Raw genomic sequence first — 22,078 nt, forward strand, 5'->3', positions numbered from 1 at the left:
ATACGCAAGATTGTAAAATCCAAAAAACCCAGATGATTTCCGGATTTTTTAAAAGAAATTTCGTTTGATTATTAATTAGCAAAGCTTGATTGAGAAGAAATAAAAACATATTGGTAATCTTCAAGTACCAAAAATGTTTAAAATATTTATAACAAAAGACAGTACTCTTCCGATTTCTCGGTATTACAGCCCAAAAATTCGAGCCTATAATATTAATATAGTAGTATTGATAAGAGTAATTGTATAGTAAATATGGTATTGATATATATTTTGAAGATAAAAAGACGTTAGGCATCATCAGTTACCACCACTCACCTTTACGCGTCTGAACCACACAATAATAGCCGCTTTATTTAAAATATAAAATAATTAATAATTTTAAAAATGATAAATTAATGATCTGATTATAATCAAAGCATGGTAAGCCTTTTAGAAATTCATCAAGGAGTCGGACTAACATTTCCCTTAATCATATTATATAAGTTTTAAAAAATACGATGGTCAATTAAACAATACGAGGACAATGTGGCTGTAAATTACTTGTATATATTTTTTCTATAGCTAACATATAAGTATACATCTATGCATCGACACTTATTTCATTGCTATGTTAAGTTTCAGTCTAATTGTATTTGATTAAGCGATTTTTTTTACCAAATTTAAAAAAAAACCATGTTTGTCACCACGGAGCACGATAATTTTCAAAACATACCGAAAATGATGTACGCAAAGTTTTTAGAAATGTCCGTTCTTTTTATACCCTTTCGGTATCTTTTGACTTTATCCTTACAACTCAAAATGCCACTGTAACAGTGAATGTCTCATTCGGTCACATTTGTTGGAGAATCATCAAATTTCTGGTTTTTCTTACCGTGTGTTTCTCAGTTTACAGTACGGAAAAATCTGAACGTTAGATGACTTTACTTATTCTCTTGACCAAATATTAACGGACACTTTATTCTCGATCGGACTGATTAATGTCAAAAATACAAGTATCAACACCCTCACAAAATGCATTACGGTTAAACACATGTATAAACAATTTTTGCTTGCAGTGTATATAATTTTCACAATTTGTTTTAGCTTTTTCTGAGCTAAAGACATACTGTTTGTAATTCTCAATACACCTTGACATCTGGCGATGTCACATTTTTTATTCAATTTTAAAGAGGGCTTTATGTCTCTAGTAACTGATAGCTGTTCAACAAATCAATATACTTCGTAATTATTTGGTACACAAAATGTCATGACAGTACTTTGAGTATTCAATATTATAGATTTTTAGCTTCATTTATAGAGATGTTACTTTATACAGTACATTATATTTATTGATTTGTTGTTGACATAGCATACATTTTAATCGTGACCTCATTTTTGCATGATTAAATTCTAAATAATTCTTTAAAATAAAGGAATAATTTACCTTTTTCATTTAAATTGTTGGAACCTTTCGATAAATTGTGTTTACCAGACTTAGTAGTAATATGTGTACTATAATACATGTAAAACATATATATAATCGGATTTCTTTGGTTTAGAGTGGTTCAAATAGTCAAATATATCATTTTTCATCCTATACTAACTAAATATATGTTGAAAAAGTGTTCGTATTTTTTGGTTGGCCCTCGTACAAATTTCAAAACCATGATTTGTTCAACATAACGGATATTTAACAAAGGAAACTATTGTTCAATAGTAAATACTTAAAACGACTCTTTCAGACATAAATGTGATTTCCTGAGTGTCGTCTTGAAAATAATTTTATACACGTTGTTTATATATAAATGTTTTTGATTTAAAAATATTGTTTTTAACAATCTATAATACAATTAAATATTGCTGGTTTGTGAAGCATTGTTGTGTTGTTATACAATCTCAATCTTGGCCAAGCATAGTCTTAAAGTTACCATCAGTGTGTTTGATAAATAAATCGTGTATGATATAATTTATTTAAAAGGTTGTTCGGTATCGAAAATTGTGTCACGATAATGCAATAAATAATTCATTCTGCCTACTTTTCTGCAGATCCTGTGGGGGCATTTTAACGATTAAACATGTTCTATACAAAATGATATCTCCCTAAAGACGCACATAAGATATACGGTATTAGTGTTAAATTAAACCTTCATATAGAATAATTGTTAAATCATATGTGATTTAACCGTAGGTTAATCAACACTTCATTTTATAAACAGCCAACAATTTCTCAATAACTCATACGTTGGAGCAAAATGCATTTGCTAAGAGGATTGCAACTGATGGTCGGTTTTTCTGAGTTGATCCATGGCTGCATTCAGTTTGATTTCTCAAGTGAGGTATCTTTCTCAGACAATGCTCAAGTGATAGGCACCTACCCAGGATCTTCCAAAGATGAACTTTTTGGCATCTGTGCTTCAAGATGTACTAATGACATAAGGTGTAACGCCATTGATATCTGTTCTGAGAATCTGAAGTGCAAATTAATTAGAGGTTGGACACCTCTTACAACAGAAAGCACTTCTGAAGGAGTGTGTCAACGATTCCAAATGGTAAAATCTCTCTCTCTCTCTCTCTCTCTCTCTCTCTCTCTCTCTCTCTCTCTCTCTCTCTCTCTCTCTCATATTTTACAAAATAAATGAGTTCTTTTCTTACTTAAGATTTCCCTATTTTGGCAGACAAAACGTGGATTTTTAAAAAGAATATGTTTTGCGTCGTCAAAACAAATTTTAATTTGTGCGGTACATTTCTAAAAAAAAATTTGAATGATTTTTTTTTTCTTTCAAAAAATGTTTATCTCATATTATTTTTTTATCGAAGTAATGCTTTTTAAAAGATAGTAAAAAGACAAGAGATTTTTTAGTTTTCGATAATTTTTATTGTCCAGTTTGCTAATTGTGCTGTCATAGAAGGTTTTATTTTCAAATTGTTTTTGGGTGGGGTTACATTTAGTTGGGGTTTTTTGGCCAAACTTTAATGGCATCATTAATAGTTGTGGGTTTTTTTTATTGATATTATATGGTATTATTTTGCAGAATTGCCAGGATGGATATTTCTTTGACAGACAAAATGAGTCTTGTATTCAGCATGGTAAGTCATAAACATTAATTAGAGGTCATTTTTTAGAAACAAACATATATTTACTTCAAAATTCATTTATACTAAGATGATTTTCCTCAAGCTTGGTTACTAGTCTAGTCCTCTTTATTTTCATTCTTTATCATTATTTTTTTTTGGTTTTAGATATTTGCGATTTCGAGAGCGATCCAGAATCAACTTGTTTTCTCCCCGCAAGTCCTTCTTCCAACTTTGTGTGGACCAGAAAATCTGTAAGTAATTTTTTAGACAAGAGGCTACAATCCTGTGAATGTACTAGACTGATACAGTCTTTTAAGAGTAATTATATTATTACTTTTATAGAAAAAATTTGAACTTTTTATATGATTCAAATGTTATGGTTCAAATGGTAAATATACACTATTGAATATACACTGTTATTTTTACACAGCATAAAGTAGAGCAAATGTCATTATAGAGTATCCAATATACAATTACTAATGTATCGAGAATAAAATGAACCAAAAGGATCAACATTTCGTTTGAAAATAAATACACAAAGCGTCATAAAATATTGTTAAAATAACTTTCTTATCTATGATGTCACCTTTTTGGACGCAAGAGCGATAACACATTATTCATTTCAAATCAAAGATCAAGATATATTAGTATAAGATACAATGTAACAGGTCTTTTTTTCCTTCGCGATTTTTCAACATTTTACACAACCTTTTTTTTTTTAGCTGTGGCTTAATTATATTAGGAGTATGTTTTTAAACTTCTAGTCATGTCATACATTACGAGTTTTTAAAGACATGTGTTCTATACGAAAATCGAATAATTTGATCAAGACAGAAAAGTATCAAGTGTGTCAATATTTAAATTAAATATCTATTCCAGTAGATTAGGTTCTTTTATAATAATTGCAACATTTAAAAAAAACCTATCCAACAGTTAATAATTTGCTTGCACAATTGTGTTACAGAAAAAAAACCGTGGAAATTATAGGAACCTTTGCAAGATTTTACCACAAAACATATGAACATTTTAATATAAAATCTGTTAACAAAAAATCTTGATATTAATAAAACAAAGCCTATAACCAAAACTATTTTAAAATTTTAAATAGCAGCTTTTTACCTTTTAAAAAATGAAATTGTTTGCAATCAAACTTAGAATAAACAGACCACCTTTGTTTTTGATAGGGTTCGACACCATCCTCGAGCACGGGCCCTACCGCAGCGTACCGGGGAATGTACTACAAATACATTGAAACAACCTCTGGATCTGCTGGAGACAAAGCAATACTGCAGAGTTCAAGGGCATTTCAAGGTAGATCGAAATATTGCTATAATGTTTTTAAAATATTCACATTATTTTTCATAATATTACTATCATTTATTCACATTAAGTTGTTCTTTAAACTCATGTTGGACATTTTTTATTTACTATCAGTGTATAGCGTAGAATGAAACTGATTTTAGCTACACGATCACAATTTTTCTGTCTGTGTCGGTTTGCTGAAGGCCTTGTGCGAGTGCAATTTCAACAAAATGTTGCCCATAGCAACCTTGGCTATCAGTCTTTCAGGTCGAGTTTTTACAAATAAAAGGTAATGTTCCTTTCCTCTGTGTGCATTTCTTTACATAAGGAAAGAATAGGAATAATGTAAGCTGTTTTTATATCTTTTTAAAAGTTAGAAGATTTCCTTTAAAAATTAATGCACATGATAGATAGTTTGTTTATTTATAATAGACTGATGGAATCAATGCCTCTGGATTTAGAGAGAGAGTTCTCATAAATTTCATATTTCAATACATGTTTATAATTATGAATACAAAGAAGAAAAGTCATCTGTTACAAAAAAAGTACGCGGGTATGAAAAGGCAACTCTCAGCGATCAAATTCCTCTGATCGATATGATGTCACAATAAGCAGCATGATGTCTATTTTACTCAGAAACATGTCGATTTTTACTTTATCTCTGGTTTAAATTATAAAAACTACAGGCATAAAATATCACTAGTAGCTCTTCTAACTGAATATATCTTTGATTTATCTCTATTACGTATAATTACCACTGATGACGTCACAAGCATGTTTAATTGAGAAGATCAAGTCGGGAGAGAAATTATCGAAATGCGGTGTAAACAATGCCGAAATAAGACTTATTAAATTCAGATACCTACGATTTAGGTGAATGTCAGTTAGGATATAAGCAGGATAATACAGGCATGGATATTTTGTTTTATCAGCGAGTGTTTTAAGGTAAGCAGATCGACATTTATATGGCTTGACCAGCCTCAACAGTATATGACCTAAACTACTTGAAAAGTGCTGCAAGAATCCTGTGCTTTGTTGTTTTAAATGATAAATACGTAGTATTTTCAATGAAATTATAGAAGTTGAGAGGATTTCCGGTAAATATTTACAATATTTATTTTATGCGATAAACAAAAGGATTCTAGCAATAATACTAATACACATGAACTAATTGCCAATCTAATTATTGTAGTAAACATACAAATGAACGGGGTAGTGTTACACTTTTTGATTTTTTGTTAAGGTAAAAAAGTGATCTATTTTGAACTGTCACGTGATACCATGGCACAACAGCTTCAAAGATAGAGTCGATTCCGAAGTAGAAAAATAATATATTGGTGAACACATTCACTTGGTATTAATATTCCGCACCGTTTTCATACAAATAATTACTTTTTATATTGATTATAATTCTGACGGTCATTAAAATCGGAGTTGCCTTAACCTACCCGTGTAACGAAATGTAATCACAAGAGGAAATCAATTTCACATTTTATGGATAAAAAAAAATAAGCAGCAATAGATTTCTATTAATTCTTTTATATACATATAACATCCTGCTTGAAAATAATTTTCTTTAGGGGGTTAAACAACAAAATCATCAATCCATTAGCGGCCTATTAAGGAGAAACTATATAGATCTCGTTTGATGATTCATCATTTCGTGTATCCCATTTAAAGTCACAGATCACACATAAAATGTGCAGTATCTTCAGTCATTGTCATTCACATTTCCGTTTTTATTAGTTAAGACCTACTGCCTGACGATGTACTACCACATGTATGGGGCCACTATAAACACTCTCACCATCAGAACTCAGAGAGGAAACAGCGCCGCCATAGACCGCTGGACATTGTCAGGTAACCAAGGTGACGTCTGGCACCATCTGTCTGGGGTCAACGTTCCTTTGGACTCCCAAACAAAAGTATGAAATTAAATTCAGCGACAAAACATTTACCTTAACTATCGCATACATCTGGTTTTATTCAACTTGATATTGTTTTTCCTGTCTCATTTTAGATTATCATAGAAGCTACCAAAGGATCTAGCTTTACCGGGGACATTGCGATTGATTACGTTGAACTCTGGCCATTTGCATGTCCGTAGCAAATAGTGAAATTAAAACAAATATTCACACGATTCTAGTACATTGTCAATTACTGTTAAAAAATGTATTATACATGTATTTGTACTTCGAGACTGTCGTGATTGAACTCTTTGATTGCTGTTAGTTAAAGTCATTTATTTATTTATTTGTTTCATAGAAAATGAATTCACAGCACAGCTTATCAAAATAAAACATTGGAAAAGTATTTTGTTCATATTGTTGTGTTTGGTAGACACCATGAGAGGAGACAAATTGAAATAAAATAAACATATATTAATAACAAAACTGCTAAATTAGCGTTATCGGTTTCTTGTTTTTTATTCATTTATTTATTAATTTATTCGATATTTTTCCCATAAAACTTTTGAAATATTGAACCTTTGAAAAACAGAACACATGAGATTTTTAACCAAAATATAAAATCTTAACTTCCTTATTTCAGACTTTGACAAGATTGCATAAAATATATATATATATATATATATATATATATATATATATATATATATATATATATATATATATATATATATATATATATATATATATAGTTAACGAAGCAATCTTAAAGAAAATTTAAAGCCTTGAACATATTAATTTTTAGAAGAGAAATCTCGCTTTAAAACCATACTTATAAAATATTCAACATTCTGTCAAATCTTCAAAAAAGAGATTCGCATTATTTGATCATTTTGATTACTTTTCATCTGTAAGTCTTACAATTTTGTTTTTAAAAGATTTGCAACTTTATCTTAAGGTACCCTACAAAACATAGACTTACACTAAGACACTACATCACAAGATGGTGGGTCAAATGCTTTAATTAATTGTTTGTATCAATCTCCTTGATTGATTATCGTCATAGCTCAGTGGTTAAACCATCGGATTTGTGAGTTTGAATCTTCCTGAGGCTTTCTTCATATTGTCTGAACTAAATTTTTGAAAATATTATTTCTTATCCAAAACTGTAATTTTTTCGCCTATTTGACATATAAATCTAATCCATGATTTCTTCTTCCATATTCGAGTAATCGAGTTGATTTGAGGAACTATTTTAAGTGTAGTAAGCCATCTTAAATTAATCCGATCAAATAAATATAAAATCATGTACATTTGCTGCGACGGCGCAACGCATATATGAAAACGCCTACTAACAGATGATTTTTGTGTTAACGGTAAAGTATACTTCATATGATTGTTATATTTTCTATAATGATTAAAGAATACTGTTGTCTTTAGTAGGTCAAGAAGCTAATTTTTCGGTTCTATTACTTATTTTACATTAAATACTCATGTAGTAAATATAAGGGTAACCACAGGGTTATAAAAAATGTATGTGAAAATATTAGGCTAAAGTAAATAAGTATCATGTACTTTTGCTTTAGTTCTTTTTTTAGGAATGAATACAATGCAACAAATTTTACACGAGAATTTAAACATCTATTTATGATAGCATGCTGAAGATAATACTGTTGGGTTAAGGTAAAAATCGTATACAATTTGTTTAAAATACAAATATAAAGCTCTCAAATTATATGCGAGCGAATATCAACGAACGCAACTGAACTATTTATAGAGTGGTTATTTTAAAATTCAAGCATTTTTGGTGAATGCAATACTTATTACATCGTTTTATATTATAACAACTACAAATCATCGATATAAAAACTGTTTCAAAACAAAGTGTAGTGGAAAAAAAACATGCTATAGAGGCCAATTATAGGAAAATGAAGCTTGACATCATGATGTAGTATTTAATATTGTGCAAAACCGCAATTCTGAAATTATTTTGCAGGTCATATAGCTAAAAAATCATGATGCCGTGATTAAAGATATATGTAGTTAATTTGGTATGGGAATTCTTGGTGTGTAATTGATACCAAGATTGGAATGCAACTACGACGAAGTACGAATTTGGAAGCACGTTTATCAAGTATTCATATGTATCGTGTAGCTAGAAAATACCTAGTGTCATATTTTCAGATTGATTTCATAGTCAACATATTTTAAAAGTTTCATACATGCCTTTAATTGTCAATATCTACAAAAATTTAACCAACGCCTAGTTATTCTTTTGATCATGGCACGGTAAGTCCTTCTGTAACTTGTGTTCTCTGTAATTTACAGAACGAAACAATGCGAGATTTTAAAGTATACGAAAGACGTTCTCCAAACGCCATTCAAATTATCTGCAATGTATCTACGAATTTCTTTTATCTAAGCGTTGAGTGCATCACCAACTGTATTTATAACACTCACTGTAACGCCATAGACGTCTCCGGGACGTATTGTCGCCTTATTCGAGGCGGTGACTCCTTATACACGGAACAGAACGTGGCCACGACATGCCAACGATTCCAGATCGTAAGGATATTTCATTTATTAACCGGGGTTATATTCTTTTTTCCCAAAACTTGTGTCGTTTATAACAGAAAAAAGTTTAAAAAAGAGAATAATGTGGTTTCAGTAATATTTGTAGTCATGTGGGATATAAAGGCGGTGACATTGAAAAAAAAATACATAATCCGCATAACCCGTACTTTTTCTGCAGTTATCAATACTTTCATATCCGAAATTATAACGAATATTAATAAAACCCAATTTTTCTATTCTAGATTCAACAAATGAAAAATTTTCCAAGTGGCATTGAATCCTATTCAAATAACCAGGTTAACTTTTGAAGCACAAAATTGTATAAAGCAAGAACACAAAGTCAGAATAACAGAGAGCAGTAAAGACCCGTACACTCTTCCCAGTGTCCCTTGACCGATCGGCAAAGATGTTAATTGATTCAATTTTTAACTGTTATTCTTATTTTCCGATAAAACGGGCATTTAAGAAATAAATTGATTTGCTGTGGATTTTAACGAGAAAATTGGGTGATTTAACATGACATTAACACCATACATGTACAAAGAAGATTTTGATCACGATATGGTGATCCATCAAAAGCTTTACAGACGGCAATTGATATTTACCTAAATAATACCATCATCTTAATAATACCGATTTGAGATTAGAAATTTGGCAAATAAGAAGATGGTTTTTGTAACTGATGTATCTTCCTCTATATATCAATTTATGTTCTTATGTTATATGTATTTGAAGCCAAGACAACTGCACATAAGGTTTTGGATGTGAAGCATACAGTAAACAAAATTTCTTGAAGTAAATGACGAATATATATATATATATATATATATATATATATATATAATGAAGGGGGTCAGCATAGACTAGAAAACGACTGAATACTGTGTAAAGGTTTTGACAGTATAGTATGCAATAAGCGGATATCGTATACGTAGTCCGTATCATATTAAATGACTGCATATATATTGTATTCCTCTGCTGGCTGCTGTCTCAGTGTTGTGAAAAGATTTCATCCCGTAACTTTTCAGTTCAATGAAATGGAGAACTTAACAAATAATCATAAGATCGTGGTTACAGTTTCTGGTATTGGTAAGCCAGCTCTAGTATGACATTGATATCAAGATTATAATTTAACCATGAACTCGTCCGAACATGTTGGCACGTGTATCAAGTATTAAAGTATATCGTGTAGGGAGGAAATAACTAGCGTCATATTTCAAATTGGTTTCATAGTCGTCATCATCGACTTGTAAATTATTCATCATAGTACATGTAGGTACATTAAACAAGAGGTCCAGGGGCCACATCGCTCACCTGACCAACAATTGCCTTAATTCTGGCCAAATTATATTACAGTATTAAAATATCTTGACAACTGACTACAGTAGATCTTGCTAAAAAAAAAAAATTGAAAATCTGCCAATTTTTATCCACCTCTTTTTTTTTGGTAAATACCAAGCCCCTTTTGTTGTTGTACCTGTAAGAAGATTTTTCTCTATTCCTATATACCCCCCCCCCCCCCATTTCGTGGCCCCACTTTTCTCTAGGGAATCATGGTTTCATCAAACTTAAATCTGCATAACCTTTGATTTCACACGAAGTACTGAGTTTTGGACCGAAAACTTTCCCAGAATATGTTTAAAGATTTTCTCAATATATTCCTATGTAAACCACTAGGAACTGTGATTTTGCAAACTTAAATTAAAACTACCTGAGTATGCCTCTACACAAGTTTCAGCTTTTCTGGCCAAATAGTCTTTATAAAGAAGATTTTTAAAGATTTTCTCTATATATTCCTAAGTAAAAATTCATCCCCCATTGTGGCCTCACCCTACCCTTGGACTACTATTTAAACAAACTTGAATCTATATGATCTGGGGATGCTTCCACTCAAATTTGGGCTTTCCTAGCCTAATAGTTTTGAGAAGAAGACTTTTAAAGATTTTCTCTATATATAAAAATTTATCCCCCATTGTGGCCCCACCCTACCCCCAGGGAAAATGATTTGAACAAACCTGAATCTACATTATCTGAGGGTGGTTACACGCCAATTTGTGCTTTCATGGCCAAATAGTTTTTAAAAGAAAATTTTAAAAAGATTTTCTCTATATATTCCTATATAAAAATTTATCCAACAATTGTGGCCCCACCCTACCCCCGGGGACAATGATTTGAACAAACTTGAATCTACATTATCTGAGAATGCTTCCACTCAAATTTGAGCTTTCCTGGCCAAATAGTTTTTGAGAAGAATATTTTTAATGAATTTCTCTATATATTTTTTATGTAAAACATGATCCCCCTATTGTGGCCCCACCCTACCCCCGGGAACCATGATTTGAAGAAACTTGAATCTACACTATCTTAGGATGCTTCCACTCAAAGTTGAGCTTTCCTGGCCTAATAGGCTTTGAGAAGAAGATTTTTAAAGATTTTCTCTATATATATATTCCTATGTATAACTTGATCCCCCAATAGTGGCCCCACCCTACCCCTGGGGACCATGATTTGAACAAATTTAAATCGACACCTCCTGAGTGTGCTTTCATTTTAATTTGAGCTTTTCTGGCTAAATAGTTTTTGAGAAGAAGATTTTTAAGATTTTTTTCTATATATTCCTATGTAAAACTTGATCCCCCAATTGTGGCCCCACCCTACCCCCGGGGACCATGATTTGAGCGAACTTGAATTTACATTATCTGAGGATGCTTCCACTCAAATTTGAGCTTTCCTGGCCTAACAGTTTTTGAGAAGAAGATTTTTAAAGATTTTCTCTATATATTCCTATGTAAAACTTGATCCCCCAATAGTGGCCCCACCCTACCCCCGGGGACCATGATTTGAGCGAACTTGAATCTACATTATCTGAGGATGCTTCCACTCAAATTTGAGCTTTTCTGGCCTAATAGTTTTGGAGAAGTAGATTTTTTAAAAAAAAATCTCTATTTATTCCTATGTAAAACTTAATCCCCCAATTGTGGCCCCACCCTACCCCCGGGGACTATGATTTGAACAAACTTAAATCTACACTACCTGAGGATGCTCCCATTTTAATTTGAGCTTTTCTGGCCTGATAGTTTTTTAGAAGAAGATTTTTAAAGATTTTCTCTATATATTCCTATGTAAAACTTGATCCCCCTCTTGTGACCCCTCCCTACGCCCGGGGAGCATGATTTGACCAAACTTGAATCCACACTACCTGATGATGCACCACACAAGTTTAAGCTTTTCAGGACTGATAGTTTTTGAGAAGAAGATTTTTGAAAAATACCAACAAATTTTCAATAATTCTCAATTATCTCCCCTTTAAAGAGGGCGTGGCACTTCATTTGAACAAACTTGAATCCCCTTCACCTAGTGGTGCTTTGTGCCAAATTTGGTTGAAATCTGACCAGTGGTTCTTGAGAAGAAGTCGAAAATGTGAAAATTTACAACGACGACAACGATGACAGACAACGGACAAATTGTGATCAGAAAAGCTCACTTGAGCCTTTGGCTCAGGTGAGCTAAAAATGAATGTGTAAATAAATAAATTGATGGTTTGCACATGTGGTACAAATTAATTAGACTTGTGTTGACAAGTCAATATATACTGATTTTAACTCAATGAGATATTTGAAAACAGGCTCGAGAACCCATGGTTTTTTTTTTCACGTACATGTTCCTACATACATATAATACAATAAAATTTCTGATTGACGTTGGAAGCAAATCGAAAGTTGGGGGGGGGGGGGGTGTTGTCTTATCGGCGTAAACCATGTAACCTTTTAGTACACAAGCTCCCTCAGTGATGATCGAAAAGAACTGATGTAAATCGCACGTGAATTAATTACCAACGATAGGAGGGCGGAAGTACTAATTTGTCCAAAATCTTGAATAGCAAAAAAAAAAAAAAAAAAATAAAACAAAAATAAAACAAAATAAAATAAATAAATAGATTTAAAAAGGAATTCCATTCTCGCCATTTCCTAAACTCCTAATCCGTGGGAGGGGGAGGGGGGATGGGAATAACCACAGTGCTTTCATTTAAGGCTAATTATCCGGTTATTTTTTTCAAATCTTGAGTTTTAAACCAGGGATGGATCCCGGATTTGAAGTTAAAGAGGGCACTAGTTATAAACAGGAGGCCCAAGAGCCTGAAGGGGGCCCCTCACTAGTCCATTGCAAAGCCCATGGAAGCCCCTGCATTTTGAAGATTAAATATTCTAGGGTAAAAACAGAATGACGTATTTAAAATTACACTGTTGGGATATTGATATTTCCTCTCGCAATCTGTTTTTCTCAGCAATCTTAAGAAAATTATTAGCAGGGGGCGGATCCAGGATTTGAATTTGGGAGGGGGGGGATCCAGTTCTGGTAAAGGGTCTGAGCAACCCTGATAGGGGCCCAGGGGACGATTTTTAATTTCTAAACGTTTGTAAATATAAGACCTGCAAAATCCCAGCAAAGACATCCGCCATGCAGAAATATAAGGAACATTTCTGTTTACTTTTTGTCTTATGAATGGCTGTAAATTAATCAGTTTAAAAAAATCAAGTTCAATGGGACGATGTTTATGAAGTTGAAACAAAGATAACCATGCCAGCTTGTATATATTATAATAAACATGGAAGGGTCGCTTTAAACCCTACCTAATATAACAAATTACTTAAAGTCGAATGACTGGTCACATTTAAACCCAAGAAGAGGGTAGTTAAAATGGGCTTTCTATGTAAATTACACACGGGACTATTTTTATTTTATACTCACTGTTGAAATCAGTTTAATGCAGAAAAATCCCATGAGTTTCCAAAAAGTTCATATCTAAGACTCGCAAGTTTTACATTTTGTTTGATCGAAGGAGTATAATTTAACTTTATTTTGACAATTTTATAGGGGGAGCACGCCGGGTACATCCCCTATCAGACTCCACCACTGATTAGATTAGGACAGATAAAGAGGAAGAATATTGTTTTAGCAATCAGTGCGTATGAATGATAATTGATGGATTAATATTTGCTTTTTAATGCCACTGTTTAAAATATTATTTGAAAAATATTCTCAATAATTTTAAAAATCATTGTTCGATATAACATATTTTAAAAATCATATGTAAAGCAAGTCTTTTTTGATAGCTTTTCATTGTCAAGATTTGATCAGGTATATAATTTTCAATAGCTATAAAAAAATGTCAATACATATATATTTATTTGTTTATTAATCAGCAATGAAAATATTAATTCATTACAGTAATTAAAAAAAATACATATACGAATAAACATGGTTAGATAAATGATGTACATGTACTTCAATGTACACTGTAGATACCAGTAACTGTACACTATCACAGTGTTGTTGTTACATTGTCTCACAACATACACACAGTACATAATTATTGTATGGAAATACATGTATAATGATCACTGTAGATACTTGTACACTGTCACTGTGTTGGTGTCATACTGTCCCACCCAGAGATTGTTCTCATCATCCACACACACACTATAGGGATACTTTAGCCCTTGTTGTTCTGTGAGTAGTAGAGACAGGAACTGACCATCCTGATCCAGGAGATGAACTGTGTCACTGTAAGTATCACACACCAGGATGTGACCGAGTACATCAGTACATATTCCATAGGGTCTAAACCATGACCCTTGACCTGTGTAGGAGAACCTGTGTTGTCCTGATTTATCCACCACCACTACACCACTGTAATGATCTGACACACAGACATCACCATTGATGTTTTCTGTGATGTAGTGTGGTGTACCATACAGTGTCTGTCCTTTGTTGTCTCTCTGTATGTTCTGTATTTCTGTCCCTGTCTTGTTGTACCTGGTGACTTTAGAGGGCTCTCCATCCTTTATCATCCCCACCAGTATGTCCCCGTTGGTGTGGAAGGAGTGTATACTGAGTGATTCCCAGTCTCCTGTTTTAATGAATTCAGTGATTGTATCATCCGGTGTAATCCTATAGATGACTTTGACGTGTTTGTCTGTATAGATCAGATCCCCGTCCTGCGTGACTGTGTGGTAGCCTTCATCTCTGCCACTGGTTTGTATCTTCTGTAGCTGATACCCCTTTTGATCTGTTTGGACAAGGTTACCTATATAATCACTGACCCAGAGTCTGCCTGATTTACCCAGTGATATATGATATACACTGCAAACACCTGGTACTGTATACTCCCTGACCTTGGTGACAGACGAAGACAGAGACAGTGTTTGTTTCACGTCAGATTTCTCTCTGTCTTGTTTCCTCTGTTTCCCTGTAGGTTTCAACTGTGTAGAGGCAGTCTCCATGGGCTTTATTTTTCTGTTTTCTGCTTTTGTGTTGGGAACAGTTATTTTACCCAGTAGTTTGGCGACATCTTCCTTGCTGTGTTGACCAGCAGTAAATACGGGTGGGACTGATTTGGATGTCTCTGGCACAGGTCGAATTTTAAGGCTTTTTGATTTGAGAGATGATGTTAAATTTTCTATTTTTGAGGGAGATAGGTACCCATAATATGTTTGGATTAAATCATTAAGATAGTTGATGTAGTCATCTATTTCTTGGTTTTGGCCGTTTAATGTTTGTAATAATGACTGTTCTATTTTGTCGACTTGTTCTATATTATCTGATGTGACGGCATCTACCATTCTTTTCACAGACTCAGTTTCAGTCCCCATTGCTGTTTTTATACCTTCCATGATCTTCTTTATTTCTGTGACATCTCCAGCAATTTCTATTTTCACGTCTTGAGAAACTGGCTCAAAATAATTTCGAATTTTGTCAATTTCCTCTTGATATTGCAATACCTTTTCAGCAAAAACAATTTCTAGATCAGTAAAAACATGGCCGCGATGTTCTTTTGTGGCTGTGCATTTAGAACAAAGGGGAATCTGGCATTGCTCACAGCGAAGATCTCTGTCTTTTGTGGGGTGAATCTTGCATTTCTCTACAGGAATTCGACGTTTGCGTTGTTTATAATGGACCACTTCATGATTCTTGGTTTTCTTATTCTTCTGATGTTCATCTCTGCATTGTTCACACATTGGTTGGTGACAGTCATTGCAGTAAAACTGGCAGTTCTTATCACAGTCTTCAGTGCCACACACCAAATAATGCTGGGCCTCGGGTGGTATTTGGGATTCAGAAAATGCCATCTGAAATGGTAAAAGTGCCTTTAAATTAGTGGAGGCTACATGTATTTCATGTATTGTATTTGTTATCAAAAATCATTAAAAACTCCGAATTTAAGACCCATCCACCCCCCTACACACACATACAGGTATTCAAATAGATTAGCATGTATTGATTAATAATAATCTTCAGCAGATACATGTAGGAATTATGACATAACGGTATGCACTATAATGTCACACTTTGAGGTAGAGACAATTTATTTGTCCATTCCGTATTTCCAACTTTTCTATCTTAGTTATGTACATGCCCAAATCCATTTTTTTGTGTACATGTCTTAATATTTATATTATAATTAGCAGAAAATATAATGCCGGAATACCATTATATTACTAGTGCTTTTTTGGGAGGGTAACCACAGGCACTTGTTTCTGAGAAAAAATTTACCCTATAGTATAATAATAACACTGTTATCATTATACTATAGGGTAAATTTTTTCCCAGAAAAGTGCCACAAGTGCCTGTGAGGGTAACAGTTGAAATTGACACCCCGAGAAAACCATTGTCAACCGATCCTAACAAACAGGCACTATTTATATTATTACACTGAATGTCTTAATTTTAGAGAAATTTTAACTGCTTTTATATAGAAATGACGTGAATTGTACGGCGATCCGTACGCGCATACTTTACGCGCACGTAACAATTCGTTGTGTTACCCGTTGCCAAGTGTGTTGCTAACGCTGAGGGTAATAGAACGGATTATCAACTGCCTCTAAACAAATCAGATTTCAGTAATTAACATGAAAGTATAACAAAAGGCAATGTGTACACCAGGTCACGTGATCCTCACATCGACAGTGTTAGCTTGATGACGCGACCTCTAAATATAGAATGTAATAAAAGGTAAATAGCAATCTGATAAAAATAAGATCTTTGATCCTCTTGTTATATACATACGTATATTTTATTGATAAAGACAACTTTCTTATACATTTCATTCATATTGAATTAATTTCCTTTTGTAAACCGAGTGGTATTTTATGTTTGAAATTTAATTTGTTTGATCATTTTAGAAATACATTGCCGCATCTGTTTGTGATCTCTCATGTTGACATCTCCCTCCTCTCCCCTATCCATTTCTCACAGTGATCCCCTGTTTATTGCCATTTGTTTATTTTCGTTTGATTGATGGTCAGATTTTAGACTGGCGTGTCTTTGAATTTATTATAGTAATTCCCTCCTGTATCCTGTTTTGAGAATTTATGTCTTTGAGCGTTCCCCAAATTTTGGTTCCATCTTGGAGTTATTTCATTGGTCCTTTATAGAAAAAGGGGAGGAGTTGTCAAAGATGGGGCATGCGGGATTGATATTTATTTTACACTCTCACTTTGGATTTCTTTTTAAAATGATGTTTCTTTAATTGTGATTTTGAACTTTAATAAATTCTAAATTTAAAAACTGGATATTTTTATTTACGTTACATTACGTAACCAATTTTACGTAATCACAACATGGTGGACAATCTAAATTCGTATTGTGCTTCTTTTTGACTATTTTTGTGTTAATTTATTGAGTTAAAAAACAAAACAAAACAATGTTAACGCCTGTACGAGGACAAAACAGTGATTTTAGCGTCCGTTAAATCTTTCAAGGATGCTCTGCAACAAGCAAAGTTAGGCGAGGCCTATGGATATAGATCCCTTTCCGCCACAGCACCAATGGTCGCAGCCGTACAGCCAGCAGAGTCGAACACCAACCAGGACCATAATCAACACCTCTTTAGCATGTTGCGCGACATCAGTCACCGTCTAGAAAAACTAGAGGCACCAACTTCTAGACCGCGGACTGGACGTGACCTGGATTTGTCTACCTGCCACGCGTGTGGGGGAGCAGGACACTTGAAACGAAGCTGTAATTGGACCGGGCACGGTTCCCCAAAGTCTCAAGCAAAGTGCCAGATATGTGTCCAGACCGGACATACCGCCGCGGAATGTCGTCCGTTCGCTACAAAGAAAACAGTCCGTAATTCCGAACAAAAAAAACCGCACAGCGCCCGGGATAAATGCGGTATCTGTCTTAGGCTCCAAGAATGATGTATTAAATGGTGCCGATAAGTGTGACATTTTTCAGTAAGGAAAATTTGTGTATTTACATGTACGTTTTGGTTATAATTCAATGTCTGCACTTTTGGATTCGTATGGTACAATTAATTTAATTTCTTCAAAATGTTCCCAAAGTTTGGATTCCGTGGTCTGCACTTAACAACAAAGCCAGACGCGTAATTGAAATAAGACCGCCACCTAATCTATAATTTTCTTACGCTTTCTGTTGATATATTTATTGACAGTGTGCTATATTTAGTTGTGTGTATTTTCATTTTACTACAGAGTATGTTTGACCTGTAGTAATTTATGAAGATAACCGTTTACAAATTTTGTCATTGTATGTAATCACGGATGTTTTATTTCAAAAGGATGACATGTACAACTTTTGAAATATAAATGAATTGTTAAGAATAGAAATGTATCTTGTCTGTATTGTGTTAACTTAGATGGATGCATCGACAAGGTTTAACAATTATGATACAAGTCGAGATATATTGAGAGTTCATTTTTGTTTATGTCATATAAAAATATATGCAACTTTTTGTTGTGGTTTACATAGATATTGCTCTCTCTAACCAAGGATGTGTTATTCCGACAGGGTTATAATTTATGCAATTCTATAGTGTTTGAGAAATCTTGAATAATTGACATAGTTATTGCTGTTTCTAACCAAGGATGTGTTATTCCGACAGGGTTATATTTTATGCATTTCTATGGTGACTGAAATATTTTCAAGACAAGATTGATATAATTTAGTTGTTAAATTTTTCAGTAGTTTTTGTGTGCAAAGAATAAAAATGTAAAGAAAAAAAAAATAAAAAAAGTTAGGATAATGACCATGGCATTGCAGTGTAAGGAGTATGTTTGAGTACATGTACTGGCCAAATCATGTACAGTGTGAAAGTGATAAAAATAATTTTCGGGTGACATGATCATTATCTTTTCAGTTGTGTTTAATGTTTACTTGCATGACTTGAGTTTTGTGTTTTTATATGGTGAGTAATGTTAATTTTTTTATGTTTGTGCAGTATGATTTTATTGTCTTTATCATTTTTTTTTTTATATCTAAAGTTGAATGTCAATTTTTTTTTCCGGGGCGGATGTTATATACATACGTATATTTTATTGATAAAGACAACTTTCTTATACATTTCATTCATATTGAATTAATTTCCTTTTATAAACCGAGTGGTATTTTATGTTTGAAATTTAATTTGTTTGATCATTTTAGAAATACATTGCCGCATCTGTTTGTGATCTCTCATGTTGACATCTCCCTCCTCTCCCCTATCCATTTCTCACAGTGATCCCCTGTTTATTGCCATTTGTTTATTTTCGTTTATCTGATTGATGGTCAGATCTTAGACTGGCGTGTCTTTGAATTTATTATAGTAATTCCCTCCTGTATCCTGTTTTGAGAATTTATGTCTTTGAGCGTTCCCCAAATTTTGGTTCCATCTTGGAGTTATTTCATTGGTCCTTTATAGAAAAAGGGGAGGAGTTGTCAAAGATGGGGCATGCGGGATTGATAATTATTTTACACTCTCACTTTGGATTTCTTTTTAAAATGATGTTTCTTTAATTGTGATTTTGAACTTTAATAAATTCTAAATTTTAAAACTGGATATTTTTATTTACGTTACATTACGTAACCAATTTTACGTAATCGCAACACTCTCCGACAAATTCGACGTCGCGACAATCTTATTTTAATCAGTTTTGGTAAAAAGCTTTCCTTTTTAAATCAATTATTTGTTGTTTTTTATTAACAAGTGCAAAACAATTAGATGAATATAATAAAATTGGATATCTGACCATGGAACTATGTAACTATTAAAATGGCCACTACTTTCGGTTTAGTACAATGAAAATATTACACACATGTATATACTAAAATATTAATGTTGAAATGCATGTAAATCCAATAACACGCTAGGAAATGTGTAAACTTCTGTACCGTCATTGGAAATATATGTTATGACTTTTGTATTGCATCAAACAAATTATTATTCAAATTTACCTTTAGTTCTATAGCAAGGTAACCTAGTGACGCCCTGAGACCAGAGAGAGAAAATACGAGACCTGGTTGATCTAAAATTAGATTTAAACCTCCCGGCCTATCAAGTGATATGGGTACATGTATGAGCAGTCTGATCAAAACAACCCCCTTCTCTTTACTAGTACAGACGAGAGTAGTGATTCTTACTTTTCATTCTCCTTTTTTGTGAATCACATGCGCGGATCCAGAAAATCTTTCCAGGGGGGTGGGGTCCGAATTGAAAGTCGGAGGGGGGCGGGGCTACACTAATCATTAGAAATCTTGACAAGCAAAAAAACAAAAGAAGAAGAAAGAAAGAAAGAATAAGAAAGCCCAATTCCCAAAGCATGAAATTCCTAATCCGTAGGGGTTGCCAAAGTGTGTGTGTGTGTGGGGGGGGGGGGGGGGGGGTCGAGGCATATTTGCTTTAAGTTAATTATGTAAATTAAATAAATCCCCCCCCCGACACCCCCTAGACTAGATCCGCGAATTAATCATCAGTAATCTGTATAAAAAGGAGGGTAAATAAGGTTGTAAACCAAGTGTAAGTAATATATTATAATTTAAAAAATACAGAAAAAAATACTATCAGAATAAATCAATTATTGTTCTGTATATGCATGTCAGTAACCATCTGTAAATAATTTAAAGTTAACATGTAACAAAAGGTACATGTATAATGGTGTCTTTGTAAATTGATATTATGTAATACTGTACCATATATATACATGCTGTACGTACCCACATGTGCAAAGACGTCTGAAAATACATTGTTTATATATTTATAATTATAAAATTTAAATTGTAAATGTCTATAAGAAAGTGGCCGGTGAGAAAAGATATATTTCAGTATTGTTTTATTTAAACAGAATGCACTTTTGTAAAATTATAATTTATCATTAGATATGGACCATTGCTCTGTAGGTATTTTGAACTCCAGACCTGCGGAACCAATTTTCGTAGCAGTGAGCGCTAACCAATCGGTCATCTAGACATGCAGGACAACAATTTTTGAGACAAATGCAAACTAGCGCGCTTGTTGCTGACCACACTTTGAGATTGACGTAAAATACAGTTAAGCAAATAAATATCTCCATTATATAATTCCATAAACGAAGTTCACTTTATATAATACTTTTCTATTTGCCAAGAATATAGAGTTTCTATGAAATTTCATAAACACGTCCACCATACGGCTTTTCCGACGTGGAGGGCGTTGCCTCACTCGAAGCAGAAGTCACTTGCCAGGAAAATTAAGGTATAATGTAAAATATTTAAGTTGATTTCTTTCAAACTCTAGCCATATCTTTAATAAAAAGTTTTCTTCAATTTCGTTCAAGTCTTAATAAATCATAAACAACTTTCAAAGGCAAGAGTTTCTGATCCGCTCCGCTCTACAGAAAACCTTGTGAAGATGTTATCTGATTAAAATCAGATCTTTGATCCGTTCCGACAAACTCGATGTCGCTATGTTTGTGTAGCGACATCAAATTTGTCAGACGGGGTAAAAAAAAAACCTGAATTTAGTCAGATTGAAGATGAATCCAACAGGAATTATTGTAAACCTTTTAAAAATGGGTCAACATTCAAATTGATAGTTTTTGTTGCCAGGCAAGTAGCAACAAGAGGGGGGTGGGGGCAGCACCCCCCCCACACACACACACACTTTTTCTCGCAGCAACTAATTTCCTGAAATTTACATGATTGTAAAAAAATTGATTATCATGGAGTTGCCATCTCCAATTTTTTTTTTTGTGAGTCTGTAAAGAATAAGTTAAAGCAATATGAGCTGTATTTTTTAGAATATTATTTTGCTGCAAAAACCTGTTAGTCAGTATCATAAATCTGCATGTAACTTAAACTGTTATGATAAACAAGATTTGAAAAAAAAACCAACAAGTTTTGTCAGAAGAAAGATTTCTCTTCTAATGAATATCTAGAGGATCAATTTTTGTACAGGACGACAATCCTGACAATAATTCAATTTT

General features: G+C 33.2%; 2 protein-coding genes across 2 annotated transcripts; one reads left to right on the forward strand and one right to left on the reverse strand.

Annotated features, from left to right (window-relative positions):
• The first annotated feature begins 2,040 nt into the window (after nt 1-2,040).
• LOC117683286 (MAM domain-containing glycosylphosphatidylinositol anchor protein 1-like) lies at nt 2,041-6,623 on the forward strand. The gene is made up of 6 exons (XM_034452427.2): nt 2,041-2,528; nt 3,012-3,066; nt 3,220-3,305; nt 4,239-4,365; nt 6,103-6,281; nt 6,377-6,623. The coding sequence occupies exons 1-6, from the start codon at nt 2,232-2,234 to the stop codon at nt 6,461-6,463; spliced, it is 831 nt and encodes a 276-aa protein (XP_034308318.2). The 5' UTR covers nt 2,041-2,231; the 3' UTR covers nt 6,464-6,623.
• Nucleotides 6,624-14,017: 7,394 nt separating this feature from the next.
• LOC117682034 (tripartite motif-containing protein 3) lies at nt 14,018-20,131 on the reverse strand. Its single transcript, XM_034448754.2, has 2 exons — nt 20,073-20,131; nt 14,018-15,967 (listed from the first exon to the last, which is right to left on the reverse strand). The coding sequence occupies exon 2, from the start codon at nt 15,965-15,967 to the stop codon at nt 14,237-14,239; it is 1,731 nt and encodes a 576-aa protein (XP_034304645.2). The 5' UTR covers nt 20,073-20,131; the 3' UTR covers nt 14,018-14,236.
• Nucleotides 20,132-22,078: the final 1,947 nt, after the last annotated feature.

This window comes from Magallana gigas, chromosome 4 (assembly GCF_963853765.1).
Source record: "Magallana gigas chromosome 4, xbMagGiga1.1, whole genome shotgun sequence".
Lineage (NCBI taxonomy): Eukaryota > Metazoa > Mollusca > Bivalvia > Ostreida > Ostreidae > Magallana > Magallana gigas.

Coding starts and splice junctions, on each gene's coding strand:
- LOC117682034 (XM_034448754.2), bottom strand. CDS start 15,967: ATGGCATTTTCTGAATCCCAAATACCACCCGAGGCCCAGCATTATTTG.
- LOC117683286 (XM_034452427.2), top strand. CDS start 2,232: ATGCATTTGCTAAGAGGATTGCAACTGATGGTCGGTTTTTCTGAGTTG. Junction 3,306..4,238: donor TTGTGTGGACCAGAAAATCT/GTAAGTAATTTT, acceptor TGTTTTTGATAG/GGTTCGACACCATCCTCGAG. Junction 6,282..6,376: donor CTTTGGACTCCCAAACAAAA/GTATGAAATTAA, acceptor GTCTCATTTTAG/ATTATCATAGAAGCTACCAA.